Source organism: Onychomys torridus, chromosome 6 (genome assembly GCF_903995425.1).
Source record: "Onychomys torridus chromosome 6, mOncTor1.1, whole genome shotgun sequence".
In the NCBI taxonomy this organism is placed as follows: domain Eukaryota; kingdom Metazoa; phylum Chordata; class Mammalia; order Rodentia; family Cricetidae; genus Onychomys; species Onychomys torridus.
Genome location: NC_050448.1, coordinates 21,172,277 through 21,193,011, shown reverse-complemented (window position 1 = coordinate 21,193,011; position 20,735 = coordinate 21,172,277). Strand labels below are relative to the sequence as shown.

The 20,735-nt window shown below is 41.0% G+C and overlaps 1 protein-coding gene across 3 annotated transcripts in view; it reads right to left on the bottom strand.

Moving 5' to 3' along the window:
• Nucleotides 1–410: 410 nt before the first annotated feature.
• Nucleotides 411–20,735, bottom strand: part of Intu (inturned planar cell polarity protein) — a 75,221-nt gene continuing 54,896 nt past the window's right edge. For all 3 annotated transcript variants that reach the window (XM_036190257.1, XM_036190255.1, XM_036190256.1), the window contains exons 9-16: nt 18,185–18,238; nt 15,008–15,070; nt 13,790–14,011; nt 12,630–13,100; nt 11,284–11,381; nt 7,191–7,380; nt 4,649–4,806; nt 411–1,525 (exon numbers count right to left, since the gene is read on the bottom strand). In XM_036190257.1, coding sequence (XP_036046150.1) covers nt 1,414–1,525; nt 4,649–4,806; nt 7,191–7,380; nt 11,284–11,381; nt 12,630–13,100; nt 13,790–14,011; nt 15,008–15,070; nt 18,185–18,238 — 1,368 coding nt within the window. In that variant the 3' untranslated portion in view covers nt 411–1,413. The remainder of the gene's footprint in view (nt 1,526–4,648; nt 4,807–7,190; nt 7,381–11,283; nt 11,382–12,629; nt 13,101–13,789; nt 14,012–15,007; nt 15,071–18,184; nt 18,239–20,735) is intronic.

Sequence of the window (20,735 nt, the reverse complement as noted above, 5' to 3'; positions counted from 1 at the left end):
AGATGAACTTTAGATGGACTTTAGATAGCCTGCCTTCCAACATACATAACTCTTGAAGGAGAAACTAACAGGGACTGGGAAGAGTGGGGGTATGGAGTCCATGGGAAGTCCACTCAGGTGGATGGTGATAATAAGTGTAGCATTTACAGTATTTTTCTTTTCTTCCATACACTAAATTCTCATGGCTAGAGAAAACCTATGTCTAGTCAGCTTCTGCACTGCTGAAACTCAAGTAAGCTGCTGTCAGTCAAAGCTCCTTCCCTCTCCCTTTGGGAAAATCCAGTACAGACTGACGCTTATTTGTAAGACAAAATTAGTATTTTACAAAAGAAGTTACCCTAGAACAGTGTTAACCTGTTTTTTTTTTTTTCCCAGTGTTTTAAAAGGATTTTATTTTCTAATTGTGTGTGTGTGTGTGTGTGTGTGTGTGTGTGTGTGCTTGCCTGTGGAGGCCGAAGGAGTCCCTGGAGTTACACATGGCTTTGGGCTGTCTGATGTGGATGCTGAGAGCCGAACTCAGGTCTCTTCCAGTGAGGTACCTGCTCATTACCTCTGAGCCTTCTCTCCAGCCCTCTTCCAGTGTTTTTAATATGACTTGGTAGAGGCGATATAAAATGTACATGTGCCAGACTGTCCTTCAACAAGAAGGAAAAAAGCAATGGAAACTTATGATTAAAAATACGTATCCTATCCAAAATAAAGTTTATCACCAAGAGTAAAGAGAATCAAATAAATATAACTTAACTTTGACTGTTCCTCAGCAGTGAGGTGTCTACTAAAATACTTAAACTAATGCAAAGGATTTTGATTTGCTAAGAAACCAGAACACAGATATTGCAAATTTAGATACTGACCAATACGCAAAAACAAAAACAATGCATTTTTTCCTAACTGTGACTTTCAAAAATCCCAATGCAATAATAATGTTATTAGTACACAGATGCTCTGAGGCCTCACAGGTGCAGGGCCCCTCACAGCACAGAACTGACCAACTACAGAACCTTGTCAGCTCTTCAATTTTATGATTCCTTCACCAGGAATAAGTCAGCATTGGGTTTGAAGAAAAACAAACAATGAGTTGAATATGATCCCCAAATAAACATCTATTAATTTTTTATTAAAGAATTTACATTATTTAAAACTATTCAATAAATTAGCATGGTATACTAAAATGGCAATAAATTAGCAATCTTGTCTCCGTATTTTGATCAAGTATCTGCTCAGATGTCTCATATAACACTACGTATGACTGGATGTACCAACCTAACAGCACTGCATCTCAATATTTAACAAGATAAGTTCAATACTGAAAAATGACTAAGCTGAGCCTGATGTCTGTATGTTGATTTCGGCCATTCTGACACTGTCCCAAGTTCGTCCATTTGTGTGTTGCTTTGCATCCTACAAACACAGCTACAGTGTTAACCCGAAGAACAATTTAAATGCCATTTCAATGGCAATTTCTGTGACCGAGTCATGAAAACAGACATACAGTTCCTGAGGTTTTGGGTGAAGGAAGAGCCTCCTGCAAAAAGAAAAAAAAAAATGGTCATTTCAGAAATTAAAGGTGATAAAAACCTTTTCCCTTTGTTTTCTTTCTGTTTTGGGGAAAGCAATAATACGCTGAAAAAACAAAAAACAAACAAAACACCTACCACCACCACCATCACCACCACCCAAAACGCATGAATCTAAATCTACAGAAAATAGAATACAGCTCGGTTTCTAAATAAATAATGTATGTCCAAATTAGTGTTACTGACCTAGAGTATAAAAACTCCTATTTAATCAATACACATCACCATACCCCTTAGTCTTGAGTATTAAACCTGCTTATTATTACCACCCAGACAATACTTCATGTATCATTTTAAGCAAAGTAGCCATGAAATATTTTATTTCCACTTAAATTTTAAACTGCTATTATTATTAAAACATAAAAATGACAACTCATTTGCAGACAGAATGGATTAACACTGCATTTGTATGAGTGTTTGAATGTCCATGCACAACAAGGTGTGTGTATGTGCAGGCAAACAGAAAGCCTTAGGCATTGGCTCTAGTCTTTCACCTTATTTGAGAACTCTGTTGTCTGCTGCTGCAAACCTCAAGCTTTCTGGGCTTCTCCTGTCTGCCTCCTACCTCCAGAACAGCACTGGAATTACTGATGTGCTCTGCTGTGTCTGGTTTTACACAGGCTCTAGGGATTTGAACTTGGATCTTCACGATTACATGACAAGCACTTTACCACTGAACTACCTCCCTACTGTTGTGGAATAACCTTTTTAGCACTGTGAAGATTTGTCACCAGGACTGGTTTAATAAAAAGCTGAATGGCCAATAGCGAGGCAGGATTTTGGGGGCAGAGAGGATGCTAGGAAGGAGAAGGGAGGAGATGCAGGAAGAAGCCAGACAGATGCAGAATGAGTCAGACACAAAAATGGGATGGAGGTAAAAGCCATGTGACAGAACACAGATCAGTAAAAATAATTTAAGTAAATAGTAATTTAAGTGCTAAGAGCTAATTAGTAATAAGCCTAAGCCATTGGCCAAGCTTTCATAATTAATAAGAAGTCTTCCTGTAGATATTTGGGAGCTGGCAGGGAGGATAGAAAAATCTGCCCACATGCCACTGCCACCTAACATTAAAATTTTGCTTGTTTTTTTCTAAAGAGTGAAATTTTTCATACAGAGCCAGGTATGGTGGGACGCACTTGGAACTGTAAGAACTCTGGAGGCTGAGGTAGCAGAATCATGGGTTTGAGGCCATCCTTTTTGAGTTTCAGTCTCAAAAAGAAAAGTTAAATCTATTTTTCTTCAGTACAATGCAGATAAATTGAACACTTTATTTGGGGATGGTTCTGTCTGACATCCTTTAAAGCTCTCTTACATACTCTGTTCTTCTCTCCGTTGTTCTGAACGTGCACCTGGGTGTTCACCTACCTAACAGCACCTGTAGGCTATGTCCAGATAAATTATAGTAACACAGCTCTGATGGCATTATAAAAACACATTCAGTCTGATATTCTCAAACCTAGTTAATCACCTATTACATCACAAGAGAGCTTAAAACCAGAGTCCTACTCCCAGATTCTGACTCAGTGGGTCTGGGCACAGGCGCAGGAGGCTCTGGATTCCACAATTGATTTGGTGGTTCTCAATTCTATGGACCAGTGGCTAGGCTATTGATTTGTATCATTTGTAAAGTGCCTATCACATAGCCTAGAACTACCTTGTAGGTGTCCAACAACTATAATTCTACCAAACTGTGTCCTTTCCTCTATACTCTTTACCCCAGCCTCAAGAACCTTCTGTTGTTCAGCCTTTCCCTTAAAAATTCAGTTCCTTCGCTAGGAACCAGAGGCTCTCAGCAAGAGGTTTAACTGAAGATTTCTAGTGCAGTCAGTTTATCTTTGTGTGGGTCATTCACGTACATCCCGTCAACACATCTCGCTGCCATGCCTGATGACTGCCTTTGTGTGCACACTTGTTCGTCCACCCCATTTCCTTAACCTAGAAGGCTCATTCCAAAGACAATTCATTTTTTAAACAGGATCAAATGAATTTTCAATGTGCCTTGCTTCTTAATCCTTCCTTGGATTTTTTTCTCTTCAGAATTGCTATCTATTGTGTGTGCATGCACATACATATATGTAGATATTCATATTTACATATAAATATATAGATATGTTAATATTGTATCTATAAATACATAGTGAGTTACGTATTTTATATTTCTTCCACAAGATGTAAAGTGACTATATTTTTGCCTCTGGGTTCACTATGCTACTCACTCATCCACCCATGCTGTTTGCCTAACATCACTCCATCTAATACACCTTTATATTTTATCAAGTTGCTATTGAGTGCCAGGTGCTACAACAGACATCAATAGTGGGGGAGACATGGAAGAACCCTGGTTTCATGAGGCTGGCATTCTGGTGAGGGGAATGGCAATAAGCAAACTCAAAAACCCAGTAAAGGAGGTGGTGCAGAAAGTGACTGGCGCCACTTCAGAGGGCGAGGAAGCTCTGCGTGGGTCCTCCGTAGAGGACAACCCAGCAGTGTTGACAGATGTAAGGGGGCTCCACACAGAAGAAAAGGCAGAAACAGCTGCCCAGTGCCAATGAAGCTGGCCCACAGTGGACAGAGTAACCCAGCCAGGTGGGTCTTGAAGGAGTGTGTGAAAAAGTGAAGAAGAAGAAGAAGAAGAAGAAGAAGAAGAAGAAGAAGAAGAAGAAGAAGAAGAAGAAGAAGAAGAAGAAGGAAGAGGGGAAGGAAGGAGAGACAAATGGAAAGGAAGATGTGGGGGAAAGGGAAGGAAATGTGGGGGCAGTGTCCTCTTAGTGATTTGGGAAGGTCTCCGAGAAGCCTTGCTCTTGACCGACTGACCATCCATCCATCCATCCTTTTATCAACTCCCCCCCCCCATTATCCTCTCTTATCTCCACTGGAAGGACACAAGGGAGGTATTTAGAGAAAAAAAAACGAACAAACCAAAAACAAAAAATCAAACGCAAAAATACGTTAATAGATTTCAGCTGGATTACAATCCCAGGCCAATGATTAAAGATATCAGTTACCTCTGCTGCTGTGCCTCACGTTTCTAATCTTTCATTTGACATGCACACACTTCCCTCACACTCACCCCACCACCCAGTAAGCCATAACTGGGGGTGCTTTTTTCTGATCGGTCCAGTTTTCAGGCGAACATTCAAACAGCACACCATGCTCTTTCACAGGGGTCAGAGCAGCCACTGACTCTGCAGACTCCGAATGCTCCGCAGCACGTAGTGTCTTCTTTTTCTGAAAATGAACAGCAGTTATGAGTACTGACTAGTACTCAGTGTTAGTTTAAAATGTTTGGAGCTGGGAATATAGCTCAGGGATAGAATGCTTGCTTAGCAAACACAGAACCCAGTAGAATGATAAAATGGTTTCACAGAAATATCTGTAGATGATAATGATGGCTGACTCTGGTTCTAAGTGTCTATGATGCTATTCTTCCTGTTAGCCTGCAGAAAATTCCTGTTCTTCAATTCTTGATTTAAACATTCTCTCCTAAGGTAGGTTACAAGCTTTTCCCCAAACAGAGAGCAAATATTATCCCCTCCCCTTCCCCTTCCCTCTTCACCCCATCTCTAAGACAGGTTCTCACAACATAGCCCTGGCTGACCTGGAGCTGGTCTCAAACCTGTGGCTCTCTTACTGCCTCTTGCCCTGGAGTTGTTGGATTACAGACATGTGTCATCGAATTTGGTGGGTTTTTTTGTTTGTTTGTTTTATGTTTTTCGAAACAGGGTTTCTCTGTGTAGCTTTGCGCCTTTCCTGGAACTCAATTGGTAGCCCAGGCTGGCCTCGAACTCACAGAGATCCACCTGGCTTTGCCTCCCGAGTGCTGGGATTAAAGGCATGCGCCACCACCGCCCGGCTTGGTCTATTTTTTTAGATTTGTGTGTGTGTGTCCGCATATGTGTCCATGCCAGTGAGTACCCACAGGGGCTGTGTCCCTCTGTCAGAAGCTGTGCTCTCTAGACAACCACACAACCTTTTCCCTCTTCATTCAAAACTTGCTTGTCAAGATAAGGGGAGCTTGCAGCACTCAGCCCATGATTGAATTCCTCTTGACATTTACTCTACTGGATTCAACACTGGTATTTGTCAGTTCATTTAGCTCCTTCACTGGGAGATGGGTTTCAGGGAAGGGATTTAGTTTGTTTTCTTTCCTAGCATCTAGAATAGTGTCTTGTGCAAGAGTAGGTGCCTTAATAGTTAAGGCTAGTATCTGTTACTAAACATGACCAAATAGGGTGATGACATTTCCAGAGCATCTACCAGAATGTTCATGGAGGAAGAAAGAGCCCAAGATGTGAAAACAGGGAGGCTTCCCTAGTCAAATGTAACACTTCTTCTTAATAATAGTTTCTGAGAACCTGAAAGCATGGAAGACAGAATTCCACTGTTGAATGGGCCCCAAGAAGTGATATCATCTGCCTGGATCACTTTACAGCTGAGGAAACGGGAAAGTCAGGGTTCAGGCCAGGGCTCCTTAGTCACAGCCCAATGCTATTTTAAACCCAGATTCTTCACAAAATTGGTATGCTGCATACATCACCAGGGTCTTCAGAGAGCTGCTCCTGGACAGATGTCAGATCAGTTACAACTCCCTCTTCCTCCCTTCTTCCTTTCTTTTAAAAAGATTTATTTACTATTAAGAGTATATGCGGGGTTGGGGATTTAGCTCAGTGGTAGAGCATTTGCCTGGCAAGTACAAGGCCCTGGGTTCGATCCTCAGCTAAAAAAAAGAGTATATGTGAGTTTACATGCATCACGTGTGTGCAGGTGCTTATGGAGTCTGGAGGGCATCAGATTCCTTAGAGCTGGAGTAACAGGAGGCTGTGAGCTGTCTAATGTGGTGCTGGCAACCAAACCCCAGGACCTCTACAAGAGCCGTAAGTGTCCTAACCACTGAGCTACCTTTTCAGTCCTTCTTCCTTTTTCTGAGACAGGGTTTTATGTAGCCCAGGCTAGCCTCAGACTTTCTACAAGGCTAGAGATTACTTTTGAATTTCTCATCCTCCTGCTTCCACCTCTGGGGTGTTGGGATTACAGATGTGCACCACTGTACAGGTTTATTCAGAGTAGGACATGGAACCCAGGGCTTCCTGGATGTTAGATAAGCATTGTGCCAAGGAAGCTGCAGTCTTAGCCATAAAGCTCTGAATATTTTTCCATAACAAGAGCTCAATACCAATTTTCCCATCACCACAAGAATCCAATTGATCTTTTTTTTTTTTTTTTTTTTGAGCTGAGGATCGAACCCAGGGCCTTGTACTTGCTAGGCAAGTGCTCTATCACTGAGCTAAATCCCCAAACCCTGATCTTTTAATTATATATAAAATTACTATTTAAGAATGGTGTGCCACATTAAATGAAATCTCATCCTGGATTGAAGCACTAGCCATCGATTAACAAATGGTTAAAAGGCAAATATCAGATATGAGTGGCTGGCTGATATTATAAACTACCACTTTGTACTTTGATGTGGAAAAGCCAGGTCCACCATTTCCACAGGTAAGATTCCAGACCACAGAGCTCAGTATAACTGAGTTAAATGAAACACTGCTGGTCATATTGATTAAAGAAAACAGAGAGTTGATATTGGCAGAAAACTATATTTAAATACTTACCTCTTCCTTCAATGTCTGTTGGAAAATTGCACGGATAGAGAGACAACATTGATGGAAATTCTTAATTAGCTGAGTGTGGACAGAACCGCCTAGCTGAGCCACTTCTTCATGGGTGGGGGTGATGAAGATGCCCTGCACTGTTTCCAAGGCAACATAGTGGAAGAGTGTATTATCAGGACCAGAGGTCAATCTTGTAAAGGAGAGAGAAGGAAATTTAAGTAAAGTTAGAAGAATTATTTCATTTTGAATTTTGCAGCATTCTCACAAGACTACATGAAATACTTTAGCAGTACAATTATGGACAGAAAGTTGAGCCAAACGGTTAAATTCCCTGTCCTTGACTAAAGCACATGCTAGGCTAGTCTTAGTTCCCTAGTGGAGGCTAACAGTGCCAGCCATGGGAGAACAAACACAAATTCATTTGCAAGTAACTTAAATTGTCTCTTCACTAAACAACCAATTGGCTCAGCCCTTTTTTTTTCCATGGTTCGTAAGAATAGTTGAGCTCATGTTTGGCCTAACTTTCAACAAGCTGTAAAAAAACGGTATCAGTTTAGAGTAGGGCACATACAGTATTTTCTCCTACCAAAGTAAACACGTTGAAATCAGCATCACTAAACTTCCTTGCATGGCAACAATACTGATGATGATTCTGAATAAATGTAAAAATGATTAGCAATCACAAAGTTAGGTTAACATCCTTATCACTGTGCCAACAGCTGATAGTATTCCACACTACTACAACTTTCTTCTCACACTCTGGATTAACATCCTTATCACTGTGCTAACAGGTGATAGCATTCCACACTACTACAACTTTCTTTTTTTTCTTTTTTAAAAAGATTTATTTATTTATTATATACAGTGTTCTGCTTGCATGTGTGCCTGCAGGCCAGAAGAGGGCGCCAGATCTCATTACAGATGGTTGTGAGCCACCATGTGGTTGCTGGGAATTGAACTCAGAACATCTAGAACAGCAGCCAGTGCTCTTAACCTCTGAGCCATCTCTCCAGTCCCTACAACTTTCTTCTTACACTTTGTTTACCGCTCCAGAGGTGCTGGAACTGGGAGAGTGGGGTCTAAATGAGGCCCACTACAGTCTCATGTAATAACCAACTTTATTCAGAGCATCAGACAATTTTTGCTCTGAGGGTTAAAAGGGGTCACATGAGTAAAGTATACAATCACAAGGGTAAGTTGCACATGGCAGACAAGCCACATGTAGCGAGCAAGTCACATATGGTAGAAACATGTTTTTCCACAGAGGATGTAAACAAATTACAACAGCCAGCTGCAATGAATAAAGTGATGTGAACTCACTCCTAGTGCTACACCTGGGAAGGGCATGAGAGCACGTTTGAAGAACAATTCTAGGGCTGGAGCCATGGCTCAGAGGTTAAGAGTACCGACTGCCCTTCCAGAGGTCCTCAGTTCAATTCCCAGCAACCACATGGTGGCTCACAACCACGTGTAATGAGATCTGGTGCCCTCTTCTGTGTACATAATAAATAAATTAATTAATTAAAAAAAAAAAAACCAGTTCCACGTTTTGAAGAAACTGAGGTCACAAGACTCTTGTCTTGGTTTCTTGGCATTTTTTCTCACAAACACTCAGAATTCTCACATGACTCTATTCTTGGACCATGTTCCAACAATATTCACTGTTTTCAGTTTTTCTTTTCTTTCCAATATATTCCTTCCATATATAATATCAGATAGGTCAGCAGAATCTATAAATAATGTTTATGCCTCCCCAAAGGAAGAAGAATTAAAAAAGCAAGAAAGAATAACAGCTACCACGAATGTCTTTTATGTGCCATAGTGTGTGCTTGAAAGTACCTTAATTTCAGTTTTCATAAGGATCATGCATGACAGTAAATGTTATTCTGCCCCTCTTAACCACGGGGAAGTAGTGTCCTGGGATGAGCTGGGGCGAACCTGACTCGGCTGCACAGCCAAGTAGGGCTCGGTGACTTTGCAGCCTGCTCTCTCTGTATCCCACCTTTTCCTCTCCAGTGCTCAGTTTCAGGAGATGGGAGGCCAAAGCCAGGGAGGAAAACAGGGACCTTCATGCAAAATAGTATCATGGAGGTGGAGGTAGGCTGGGATTGTAAAATACAGAGTGGATGTGACTTTGCCATTGAATAAGATGCTTGGTGTAAAAGATTAAAAATCATATATTTACAATGGTGTGTGCATACAAGTTAGAGTAATAGAGTGCATTTATCTAATAACATACTTTTAAAATGAAGCTTCTACATTAGTAATGAGTAACATCTTTGGCATCTTTTCAAAAAGAAACCCTGTGATTTATACATGTGGATTTATGTAAGCTATTAAATTTTAAAGTTTCCTTTTATGAGATATAATATCAAAACAACATATGCATTTAAAATATATGGTATGGCAGTAATGAAATTACCTCAAACTTTGAACTTATTTGCTAAATGGAAGACTAGAGTTTTTAAAGGGGTTTCAGCTTACCAAAGAAGGTTGTATTCAAATTTATTTGTTTAAAAATTTTGAACTATTAAAAATTAAGTATGTAGCCAGATGGTGGTGGCACACGCCTTTAATCTCAGCACTTGGGAGGTGGAGCCAGGTGGATCTCTGTGAGTTTGAGGCCAGCCTGGTCTACAGAGTGAGTTCCAGGATAAGCTCCAAAGCTACATAGAGAAACCCTGTCTCGAAAAAACCAAAAACCAAAAAAAATTAAACATGTGTGGAGGTATTAAATGTTAACACATTAGATTTTCAGAGCACTATTTTAATAAGGTAAGGTATCTTCCTTTTGCCCTAACTTCAGGAAAAAAAAAAAGTATTTCCTGGCAACTGCTATTTACACACTTGCACTTAGAAAATATTTCTAGCATTTAGACGGTGGTGGTTTTGCACCCATGTATGTGAATTCTACTTCTACATGTCTTATTGCTTAAATGCAATTAATTTTGTTTTATCAGCTGGCCCTACACATGATATCAACACTACATATCAGGCAAGAAGATTCAGGCAGATCAGGTAGCTAGCCACATAATAAATGTAAAAGAGGTTCTTATGAGGCAGTTAGCTCAGCCAGAAAAGGGCTTGCTTGCAAGCATGAAGACCAGAGTTCGAACCCCAGAACCCATGAAAAAACCTGGGCATGGTGGTGCACATTTGCAACTTCAGCTGTGGGAAGGCAGAAACAGTGGAGCCCCGGGGCTCATTAGTGAGCCATCCTAGCATGCCTAACTCCAGGCCAGTGAGAGACCGTGTCTCAAAAGACAAGCTAGGGAACTCCTAAGGGATGACAATCAAGGTTATTCTCTAGCTTCCACACACTAGTACACATGCACGCATCTACACACACGTGCACACACACGTGCACACAGCGACTGTATAACACTTTATAAGAAAATCATACACTCCTTCTTTATTCAGGTCTTTTTACTTCAGAATTTCTTACTCAACATAAGTTTGAGTGTTATCTATTTGTTCAGGACCAGTTTCTAGGACCCAAAGTCTGAGAGGGAGACTCAAGAAGAAGTTAGTGGGACGTCTTCTATGGAACTGCAGCCTCTTCTATGGAACTGCAGCCGAGGGCAGAGTAACAGAAGCACTATACAGAGAAGCTGAACTGTGCCGCAGTTGCTAAAGGCACCACCCACCACATGGAACCGGAAGTGTGGATGGCCTTTCACAGCTTCTTGAATTTAGGCAAATGGCCAACCCTTTGTTCTCTAGAAGTGAGCATCTAAGCTGTCTGCCAGTAGCAGCTATCACTTACAGGCACTGGGCTGGGCATAACCAGGCATCTATTAGAGTCTTTAAACTCAAATTTAAAAAATAGATATCCAAAAAGTGTGTTGTCTGTGGGAGAGGGGTATAGAGCAACTTTCATGTTTTGAAATACCACTTTTGGTGTTTTCTTTAGATTACAAATATGTTCATTTCCCCAAATGTAAATGAAACATTACAGAGGCACCATAGATATTACCTCATATCTGTGAGTTATATCATAATTACGTTTGTTGACTTGTCTCTACACTTTCTCATTGTAAAGCCCCTCAACAACAATGAGTTTAAGAGAAAAGGCATGCTAGAAGGCTCTTACTTCATTGTGTTATAGACTTCCAATTCTTTTTCAGAAAGTTCTTTTTTCGAATTTCCCAAATGAAACGGATTTGGAAGTGTCGATTTCTTTCTAGTGAGCTGGAAGATAAGTAGGTCAGTTTGTATCTAAGAATAGGATCAAAGAGCAGAAATAATTCAGAAATTCAAAACCTTGTAAGAGCGCTATTTTTGTTATACATGCTTTCATTAAATACTTTTTATGCCAATCTGCATCTCTTGGCTTATTCTTTGCTAAGGAGGGTCAAGTCAGGAGGCCATGGTGAGAACTCCCTACCAGTTCCATTATCAAATGTTTTTGCATGTGTATGTGTCTCTCTTCCTGCAGTTTGGACGCCTCAAGGTCACAGGTATGTGCCTTACTCATGGCAGCTGACTAGAGCTTGGGTCTACATAATTTACCCAAATCCTCTTGGTCTCTGTTACCTACCAATTTTACCAACTGAGATAACAGGTTATAACTAGGATGCAAGCACTTCCTGATATATTCTATTCATGGCTCCAATGCATCCCACTGTTTGTGTATAAGAGAGAGAATATCTGTGCTTGTGCACAGCACACCACTCAGAAACACGGAGCCCATTTTCAGATTCAAGCTTCTTTCTGCCTTGTCTGCTATCACCTCCATCTACTTGATAGCAAGTTCCAAACTGTCTGGGGAGACCCAAGCATCACAGGAGTAAGTGCAAAGCTCCCAAGGGTGTCGATGATGCTAACGACTGTTTGGATATTTTATAGTACGTATGGAAAAAGCAGATAAAAGTCATACCCACACATCCTCTGTGCTTCACAGTCATGGTTTTTTGTTTTGTTTTGTTTTTGTTTTTTTCTGGAGCTGAGGACCAAACCGAGGGCCTTGCACTTGCTAGGCAAGCGCTCTACCACTGAGCTAAATCCCCAAACCCCACAGTTAGTTTTAATGTTTGTTACATCCCTAAGTGTAGATTTTAAACCTTAGCTATTACAAATAGGCATCTCCTCTTCATTCTGATCATTTGTGCCTGTTAACTATTTTACTGGCTACTTTGATCGACACTGAAACTGCCCCACATCTAGGATGTTCTGTCATCCCTGTCAACACAGAAGAAAGACCAATGCATGCAGATCAGGGGTTGAAGCTTCTCTACCTGGAAGCATTGTGACACGAACATCCTAGATGCCAAGGGTTCATGTGATGACACTTGGTATTTCTTTCTCTTTTCACTTCTAAGTCTTTGGTTTTTGAGCAATGACTGCAATACCCACCATTTCTAATAAGGAACATTCTCCTAACTAAAGAAATTCCTAGCAGTTATGGATCACAATGCAGACACTTGGATGAACACACACCTTAAGCAAGGCCACACTGTCCTCTGCACCATCGGATTCTCTTTGCTTCCGTACTGCATCTGGGGTAGTGTGTGGGCTAGTACCAACACTTTCTCCACCTTCACCAGGCTCACATCCTCCACTGCTCCGGGAGGGACTTGGTTTCCGTGCCTTGAAGGAATAGTCACTGAAAAAGGTTCTTCTGCATGTTGGAGAGGTCACTGTCTTGGTGGACCCCTGCAGTCTACTGAGGATGGGTGAAGTGGTCAAACTATCTGTCTTTTCACGTGGTGCAGCAAGGAACCAGTCAGCACAAGACAGGCAGGGCCCCAGAGATGAGGCTAGCTGCTCCTCGAGGCGGAAGTCTACTCCTTCCAGCTGATGAAGAGTTGCTCTGGCCTGATCTACATAGATACAATCTGGACCAGGATTCCCAATAGCTTTAGATGTACAGCCTCCAGCTTCTAAAAGCACACACAACATATAATGTCGCTGCAAAGGAAGATTAGTACAGGTTCAGCTGCCATGAAAATACTTACTATAGTCCATATATAAAAACTTGTCTTAAAGGCATATGAGCATTGGCAAAAACTCAACGAGTCCCGAAAATCTCTCTCTCCTCTGTTTTCACCATCATCAAAGCTTCCTGACTTCCAATGGAAACACTCTCACACTGCTTTATTTTGATAAAGCATCAACTCACCATTAATCAATTCTCTTAGTCCACAGAATTTCCTAAGATAACTTTTAAATAGCCTCAATTATCATCACCATCATTTCAGACAGGATTTATGTATAGCCCAGGCTGCCTTCAAACTCAGACTTGGAATCCTCTTGCCTCACAGCCTTCCAAAGTTCTGGGATTTTAGGGATCATTGCTATGCAGGGCTCAAATACATATTGTTCCATGTTTTCCAAAACAAGTCAAAGGAAAAAACCACTATAGGAAGGGGAACTAAACATCTTCAGACCCTACTAAAATTGTACACTAGATTTTACTAGTATTTCTTCATGAGTATTAAATAGATATAGAAAAAAGGAAATAGAGGGGCACATACCATTTTCTTGAATACAAGTAATTAACATATTCATGCTTGTAAATGAGCTTGTTTGTTTGTGTATTTAAGCAAGTAGATTTAAAAAGTATAAAATGAAATTCAGGGAAGAAGTCCATAACTCACCAGTCCAACAATTAGTAAAAAATATCTCCCTTCGGGTTCCTGGAAGACCTCAGCGTCTGCATCTGCAGGAGGCTGGAGGTGGTGGCTCGGGAAGACTTCTCTCCATATTATCAGCTGGCCAATCCTCTGCTTTGCTGCTAAAGGCAGCAGGCAGTAGTGGCGGCAGTAAGCGGCAATCTCAACAACATCATCCTTAGGTAGATGGCTGCACACCAAATAACCCTGGGATTTAACCACCAAGAGCCAAAGCCAGCTAGTAACAGAAATCAGTGATCTGCATTTCTAAGAGTTTCATAAACACGACAAGAGCAGACTTCAAACAATGCAGTTCCAGGGGGAGTAAGCTAAGAGCTGGTAAAATCCATACTTTTTCTGAGGCAAACTGCAGATCAAGTTTGACGGCTTCAGACAGGCTTTGGACAAAACAAGATCACCTCAAGTGGGATCCCTGTGAAAGCTTGGTAAAACCAGGACTAGAAAGGAAGCAGGGGCCAAGGTCAGCACAGACTTGTTCTTTTCTGTGTACCTCCTATGGCACTGACTCTATGTTAAGTATGTTATTTATTGTTTTTAAAGGTATTTTTAAGTGAAATACTTAAACTGACTTGATTCTTAATGCTTTATGTGGAAGTAGTTACTCAATGCCACAAGATGTACTGTATGTCACTTCTGAAGAAGAGGTTAAAAGAGCAAGAACATCACTGCAAAGGGAAATTAAGAATATATTGCTGGAGAGAGCTCAGGGGTAAGGCACTGGCTACCAGCCTGATGGCCTGAGTTCGATCTTGGGAGCTCACATGGTTGAAGGAGAGAACTCCTTCAAGTTGTCCTCTGACCTTCACATATGCTCTGTGACTCACACACACACTCACACACACACACACACACACACACACACACACACACACACACACTAAATGCATGTCATGTTTTAAGATTCTGAAAAAAAGAACATAGTGCTCTTCTCTTTTATATGCTTTATTCTTTTAAGTAGTCTTTCACTACTGCACATTTGGAAATGCCTTACCATATGGTAAAACATAAATATTTATGGTATTTACAAATCTCTGAGGTCTCATTTCCAGTCCATAGTCTTGTGCCTACACACAGAAGCCAAGAGGTAACATTTCTTCCATGTATGTAAAAGTTTGAGAAAATTTACTTTTAGTCTATGTATATAACAGTTGGATATTGATAAATATTTTAACTTCAACTTACCTTGTAAAACAGAGAAGACCCCAAAATTGTGTACAGCCGTCTCATGTCATAGTAATCCTCGGACTGGGGAGAAATTCACAGTTGATTTATAATGAGGTGCTTATTTACTTACTTTTATGTAAAAGATAAAAAATATTCTAGCTAAGCTGCAATAATTGAAGCAGAGATTGTATTTGTTAGAAATAACTTTGTGTGTGTGTGTGTGTGTGTGTGTGTGTGTGTGTGTGTGTGTGTTGTGTGTGTGTGTGTAGATAGGATTCTCTGTGTAGCCCATGTTGTCCTGGAACTCACTTTGTAGATCAGGCTGACCTCAAACTCACAGAGATTCACTTGTCTCTGCCTCTGAGTGCTGGAATTAAAGGCATGCGCCACCACCGCCCTAGAAACAACTTGTTATGGTACCTTTGACATCAAAATGCTAGAGGACTGGGGTGAAAGACCAATGTGTTTACTTGTCTAAATGACTTTAATTGTGGTCCTACAACAATAGAACACAGCATTTGCTCTTCCATGAGGGACTCTGAAAATGACTGTTATGACAAGAAAGATCCTATTTAACCCACGATATCCAATCTTACCATGCACTACTTTTGAAAGCACAATTTAGCACAATTTATTTGTAGGCAAGTGAATGATATTTAAAAATCAGAACACACACACACACACACACACACACACACACACACACACACACACTATTCAAGTAATCCCTCCTCCAGGGATCTATAAGATAACTGAGTGAATCGAGTCACTTTTGCACAAGCCAATAGTGAATTATTTGGAATACAAATTAGAGATAAGGCCACATTCAGCAACAGAGGACGATCAGCTACGTCTGATGTTGTATCAGAGAGCAGCACAGGCATTAGAATAGCACAGGCATAAAAGTTACTGCACTGCTCAGCAGAAATGGCAAGTTCCAGAACAAAACACCACTACATCTGATTTTTGCCGAACAGCGTGCACTCTGCAACAACTATATGCAATATGTATTTCTATACATCTGGGGTTTTGTGTAGGAATGTAAAGATACAGAAAAGTCTAGAAAGATCCATTCCAAGCTCTTAGAGCAGTTACTTCTGGGATGCCACTGGGAAAGGATGAAAAGAACCATTTGTCTTTGCCTGTTCCTGCAACATGCATCTGTTAATTTTATCCATAGAGGAAATGAAAAATCAGAAATAACCCAAGTATCTTTGAAACTGTGTTATATCATATGATGCACCACTACTAAGAAATAAGAGGACCGAACAGAACTGGGCATGGTGGCACACGCCTGTGTGGCCAGAGCTTAGGAGGCTGAGGCAGAAGCTGGAAGGCAGAAAACAGTAGCCTCAGCTCCTTTGTGCCTGCTACTACCCAGATTTGACGAGTTGAGTGTGAGGTCCATTCTGTTCCCTCACGTCTTGCTCTTTCCCTCTCTCTCATTACATTATTTTGAGCCAACCCCAGATATACTTCTTCTGTAAATAACTTCAGAATGTACTCAAAGGGGCTGGAGAGATGGTTCAGAGGTTAAGAGAGGTCATTGCTCTTGCAGAAGGCCCACGTTCAGCTCTCAACACCCAGTGGCAGAGCACATCCACTGCAACTCCAGCTGGAGGGGATCCTGTTCCCTCTCCTGGCCTCTGTGGGATCAAGCATGTACATGGTATACATACATACACACTCCGGTACAAACATACATATAAAATAAAATAATTTTAAAAAGAATGTACTCTAACAGGAGAGATCTTAAGAAAATATAAAGCCATAATGCCAATGTTCAAAGATTTATTATCATCTAATACACAGCTGTCAGCACTGTATTTCCATAATCGTCTCACAAATGTCTACTCACTTATATATTTATGTACTTAGAGAAAGGGCCTTACTATGTAACTCAGGTTGGCCTTGAGATTCAACTGCCTCTGCCTCTTTAGTGCTGGGTAAAGGTGTGTGCCACCATGGCCCACCTCACTGATATTCTGAAAGAACCTGGTGGAATGAGAAGCCAAGGAAGACGGTATAGTGACTTGGTTCACACAGCAGTCTCTTCAAAGCCTCTTTCAAGGTCTTTCTCCTCTTGTCTCTGTCTCCATCTTTCTGTGATTTATTTGTTGGAGAAATATTCCATGTTTCCAGTGGATTTAACTGAGTGTAACTTCCCTTCTACAAATGCAGTCACTTGACATGCCCTTTACTTAGTGGTGTTAGATGATATAATCCCTTACTCAGGTATTTCACGAGTGTTTTGTGTGATTTCACACCACAAAACGTGTTCTGTGTCGACCTGTGATTGCAGAATCACATAGGACGTGAACCTCTAGGCAAGTTGGGGATTATCTTGGGTATCTTAATTGACATGGGGCGACCCATCTTAACAGTGGGGAGGACCACTTCCTATGCCAGGATCCTGGACTGTATAAATGAAAGATGGACTTCAACAGAGTATTTGATCACAGCAAAAGGTAAAGAAGCCAAGGCAGTTCCCGACAGTGTATTGCCCGGTACCTTCTTTATCTCTGCATGCTCGGTCACCTTGATATGTGTGTGCTTCAGAGAGGAAGCATACATGTCTGCTTCTTCCCCACTTATCACCAGTTTTCATGAAATGACTTGGTTCCCCTTCTTTCAAAGCATTTTATGAACTTACAGACTTCAACAATGGATGCATTTCAGTATGCTGAGTCATCTTCTGATGACATCATCAGCCCCAATATGCATTACTTGCATCATTTCTGAAAGTTCTGGAACATTCCATGTCTCTGAGGAACCTAGCTCCTTTTGGAGAGGAGCTGTTTATACACAGTGACCTGAGTGTTAACGATCTTTATTGTTTACCTGTTGGTCTTTTCATTGGGGAGACCAAGGAAATAGAAATTTTAAAAAAGTTGAAAGTCACACTCAGGAGGTTCCAAATTCAGTTCGGACTTACAGTGTTCTCAAATCACCAAACCATCTCCATCTCTGTCCTCACAAAGTCCTCGTGTTAGTTAGTTAATCACTGGTTAAGCCTCATAACACACGTTGTGCAGCCAGTATTTCCAGCTGAATAGAAAGCCTTGGGGCAAGGAGACATTTGCCAGTGTCAAAACAGAGGCCGAAAGTGCTAAGGCCTCTTGCCAGACACTCAGACTCACTGATTACAAACTGAGAGTTCAGTGCTGTACCTCAGTGGATACCTCCTCCTCTTACCAGTTCTTCGAAGTCTGCGGCCTCTAGGTCACTCAGCACTGTGTCCAACTCCACCTGTGTGAACACAATGAGAAGCACTTAGAACTGCCCAAAGCACTGAATGAGTGTCATTCTCTGTCACACTACTCAAGAAATATCTCAAAATGGAACATGCTGTTTTTAAGCTTTGCAAATATATAAAACATTGACTTATTTAACACATGGACTTTTTATTAAAAGTTGCTGGAAAATGGTTTTAAAAAAAACCCTTTCTGATCAACACAAAACAATTTCTGAGATTAAAAAACTGCTTTCTTGCTTTAAGTTAGTTTTTTTTTTAAACTTGTTAGACTAAGCAAAATGAGAATCATTATTAATGTGGTTAACCTATTTCAGATTGTTTTTCCCACTTCCTGTGTATTTTTGATCAGCTGGATTCTTGAAAAATACCAACATTCTTCCTTGTCTCTCTCCTGGAAACACTGTTTTGAATAAAGCATTGCCAATCGTTATTCAGATGAAAACATTAAGGCCGGAGTTCCCCTGGGATCTGGCACAGTTTAACTTCCCCACAGAGTTATTAGACAAAAATCTTCTACATAGGATTTGGCTTTGTTTCCATGGAAATTGCTGGAACTTTTCCTTGAAGCATTCGTAATTTTAAAAGAGTTAAAATTAACCTGTAATGCATATATGTGTATACATATAAAAATAGTTACTTAACTATGTAGCATACACACTATGTGTAAATAAGGGCTCCCCCGCTTTTCTCATTCTCTTATTCCTTAAAGGACAAGGCATTCTCTGCAGGGCTGTGTCTCACACTGTGTTGTACCAAGACAACAAAAGCTCCTGAGACATTAGTCATGCCTGTCAACGTTTTTTCACAGTGTGACTTATTACTTACTTGTGATCAGCACTTTTCTGCACCTAACAAATACTTTGTATTCTCTCATTTGGTGAGAACCTTTGCCTGGTGAAAAACTGTCAGACAAAGGGAATGAACACTTGTAATTTTTTATCTCAGACTGTTCCCTGAATTTTGCTCAATTTGGTCTCAGGCCTGATGTTACACTAATATAACTAACTTCCTGTAGAAAAGAGGTAGAACATTGTTGCTTTAACAATGCCAGTGTGCCCAAAGAAAGCAAGGTTGAAAAAACTCTCAAACACCTGGAAAGAAAACCAAAGGGAAACCTCATCATATGCTAAACTCAGAACAAATTAAGTTATTTCCAAATTAAAACCAAATACTTCCACTGAACATTTGCCAACCGCAAGTTGCCTCACGACTATGTTTTAAACCCGAGTTTTTATGGGATTAAATTCCTTACGATTTTCATTAGACGATATGTTGTCAATAAAAGCGACTATTCTAAGACAGTGAAAAATCTCAAAGAAAAGAAGAAAAAATTCTTTGAGCTTATTGGTAATATAAAAACTTTGGGGATTCTGATTTCTGGTTACACATATAGAAAGTTTGTATTTAGTCCAAACAAGCCAAAAGCTGAACAGAACAAAAAGTCAACTCTTCTGTGTCTGAAGAAGGGCAAGAACACAGCAAACTACTAGCCTCAAGACAGACAGACAGACAGACAGACAGACAGACAGACACAGTCAGGCACTCCCAACTGCATAACAGACTCAGAAGCTGAAACCCCCAACACAGGAAAACCTGTACTGTAGTAGGCAAGTTGCCAGAGGCTCCATGTGGGTAATTTCCACAGTTGGAAGCTCCATGGAAACCCAGGCTGTTGGGGCCACCAAGCTTTTGTGAGTTTTCCCACCAGCAGCTGAACCAGGTTGCCACAGTAAATGCCCTTCTGTCTCTCACACTGGGAAGGAAAGGGAACCAACCGCTGAGCCATACTCTGGAGGACTGGCTCCTTAACAAAGCCTGCCCCATGGAGAAACTAGTTAACTGCAGCACGACCCATGGGATGCCACAGACCTGGGGGTGAACAGTCAGCAACAGCCTTCCTCACTGCAGAAGAGGACCACGCAACCTCCTACGTGGGAGGAGGGAGATGTCCAACCCCAGCTCATGCTAGCTTAATGCAGTTTAACACATACACAAAACATCAACAAAGAACTAAGAAGGTCTGGCAATATGGCTCAGCAGGTAAAGGTACTTGGTGCCAAGCTCGGGGACCTGAGTTCCCAATCCCTAGGAGGGAAAGAACCTACTCCCACAAGTTGTCTTCTGACCTCCACAAGCACACCCTGGTACTCATGTGCAGAAGTAACTCACTAAGATCACATATCATGACCAAACTGGTTTCATTCCAGGAATTTAAGGTTGGTTTTAACATACAGACAAGTCAGTGAGGTCCATCACATAAAGAGACTCAAATCACATGGTCATCTCATTAGCTACAGAAAAGGCCTTTATTATTATTATTATTATTATTATTATTATTATTATTATTATTATTATAGACAGGGTTTCTCTGTGTAGTCTTGGTGCCTGTCCTGGATCTCACTCTGTAGCCCAGGCTGGCCTTGAACTCACAGAGATCCACTTGGCTCTGCCTCCCAAGTGCTGGGATTAAAGGCGTGCGCCACCACCGCC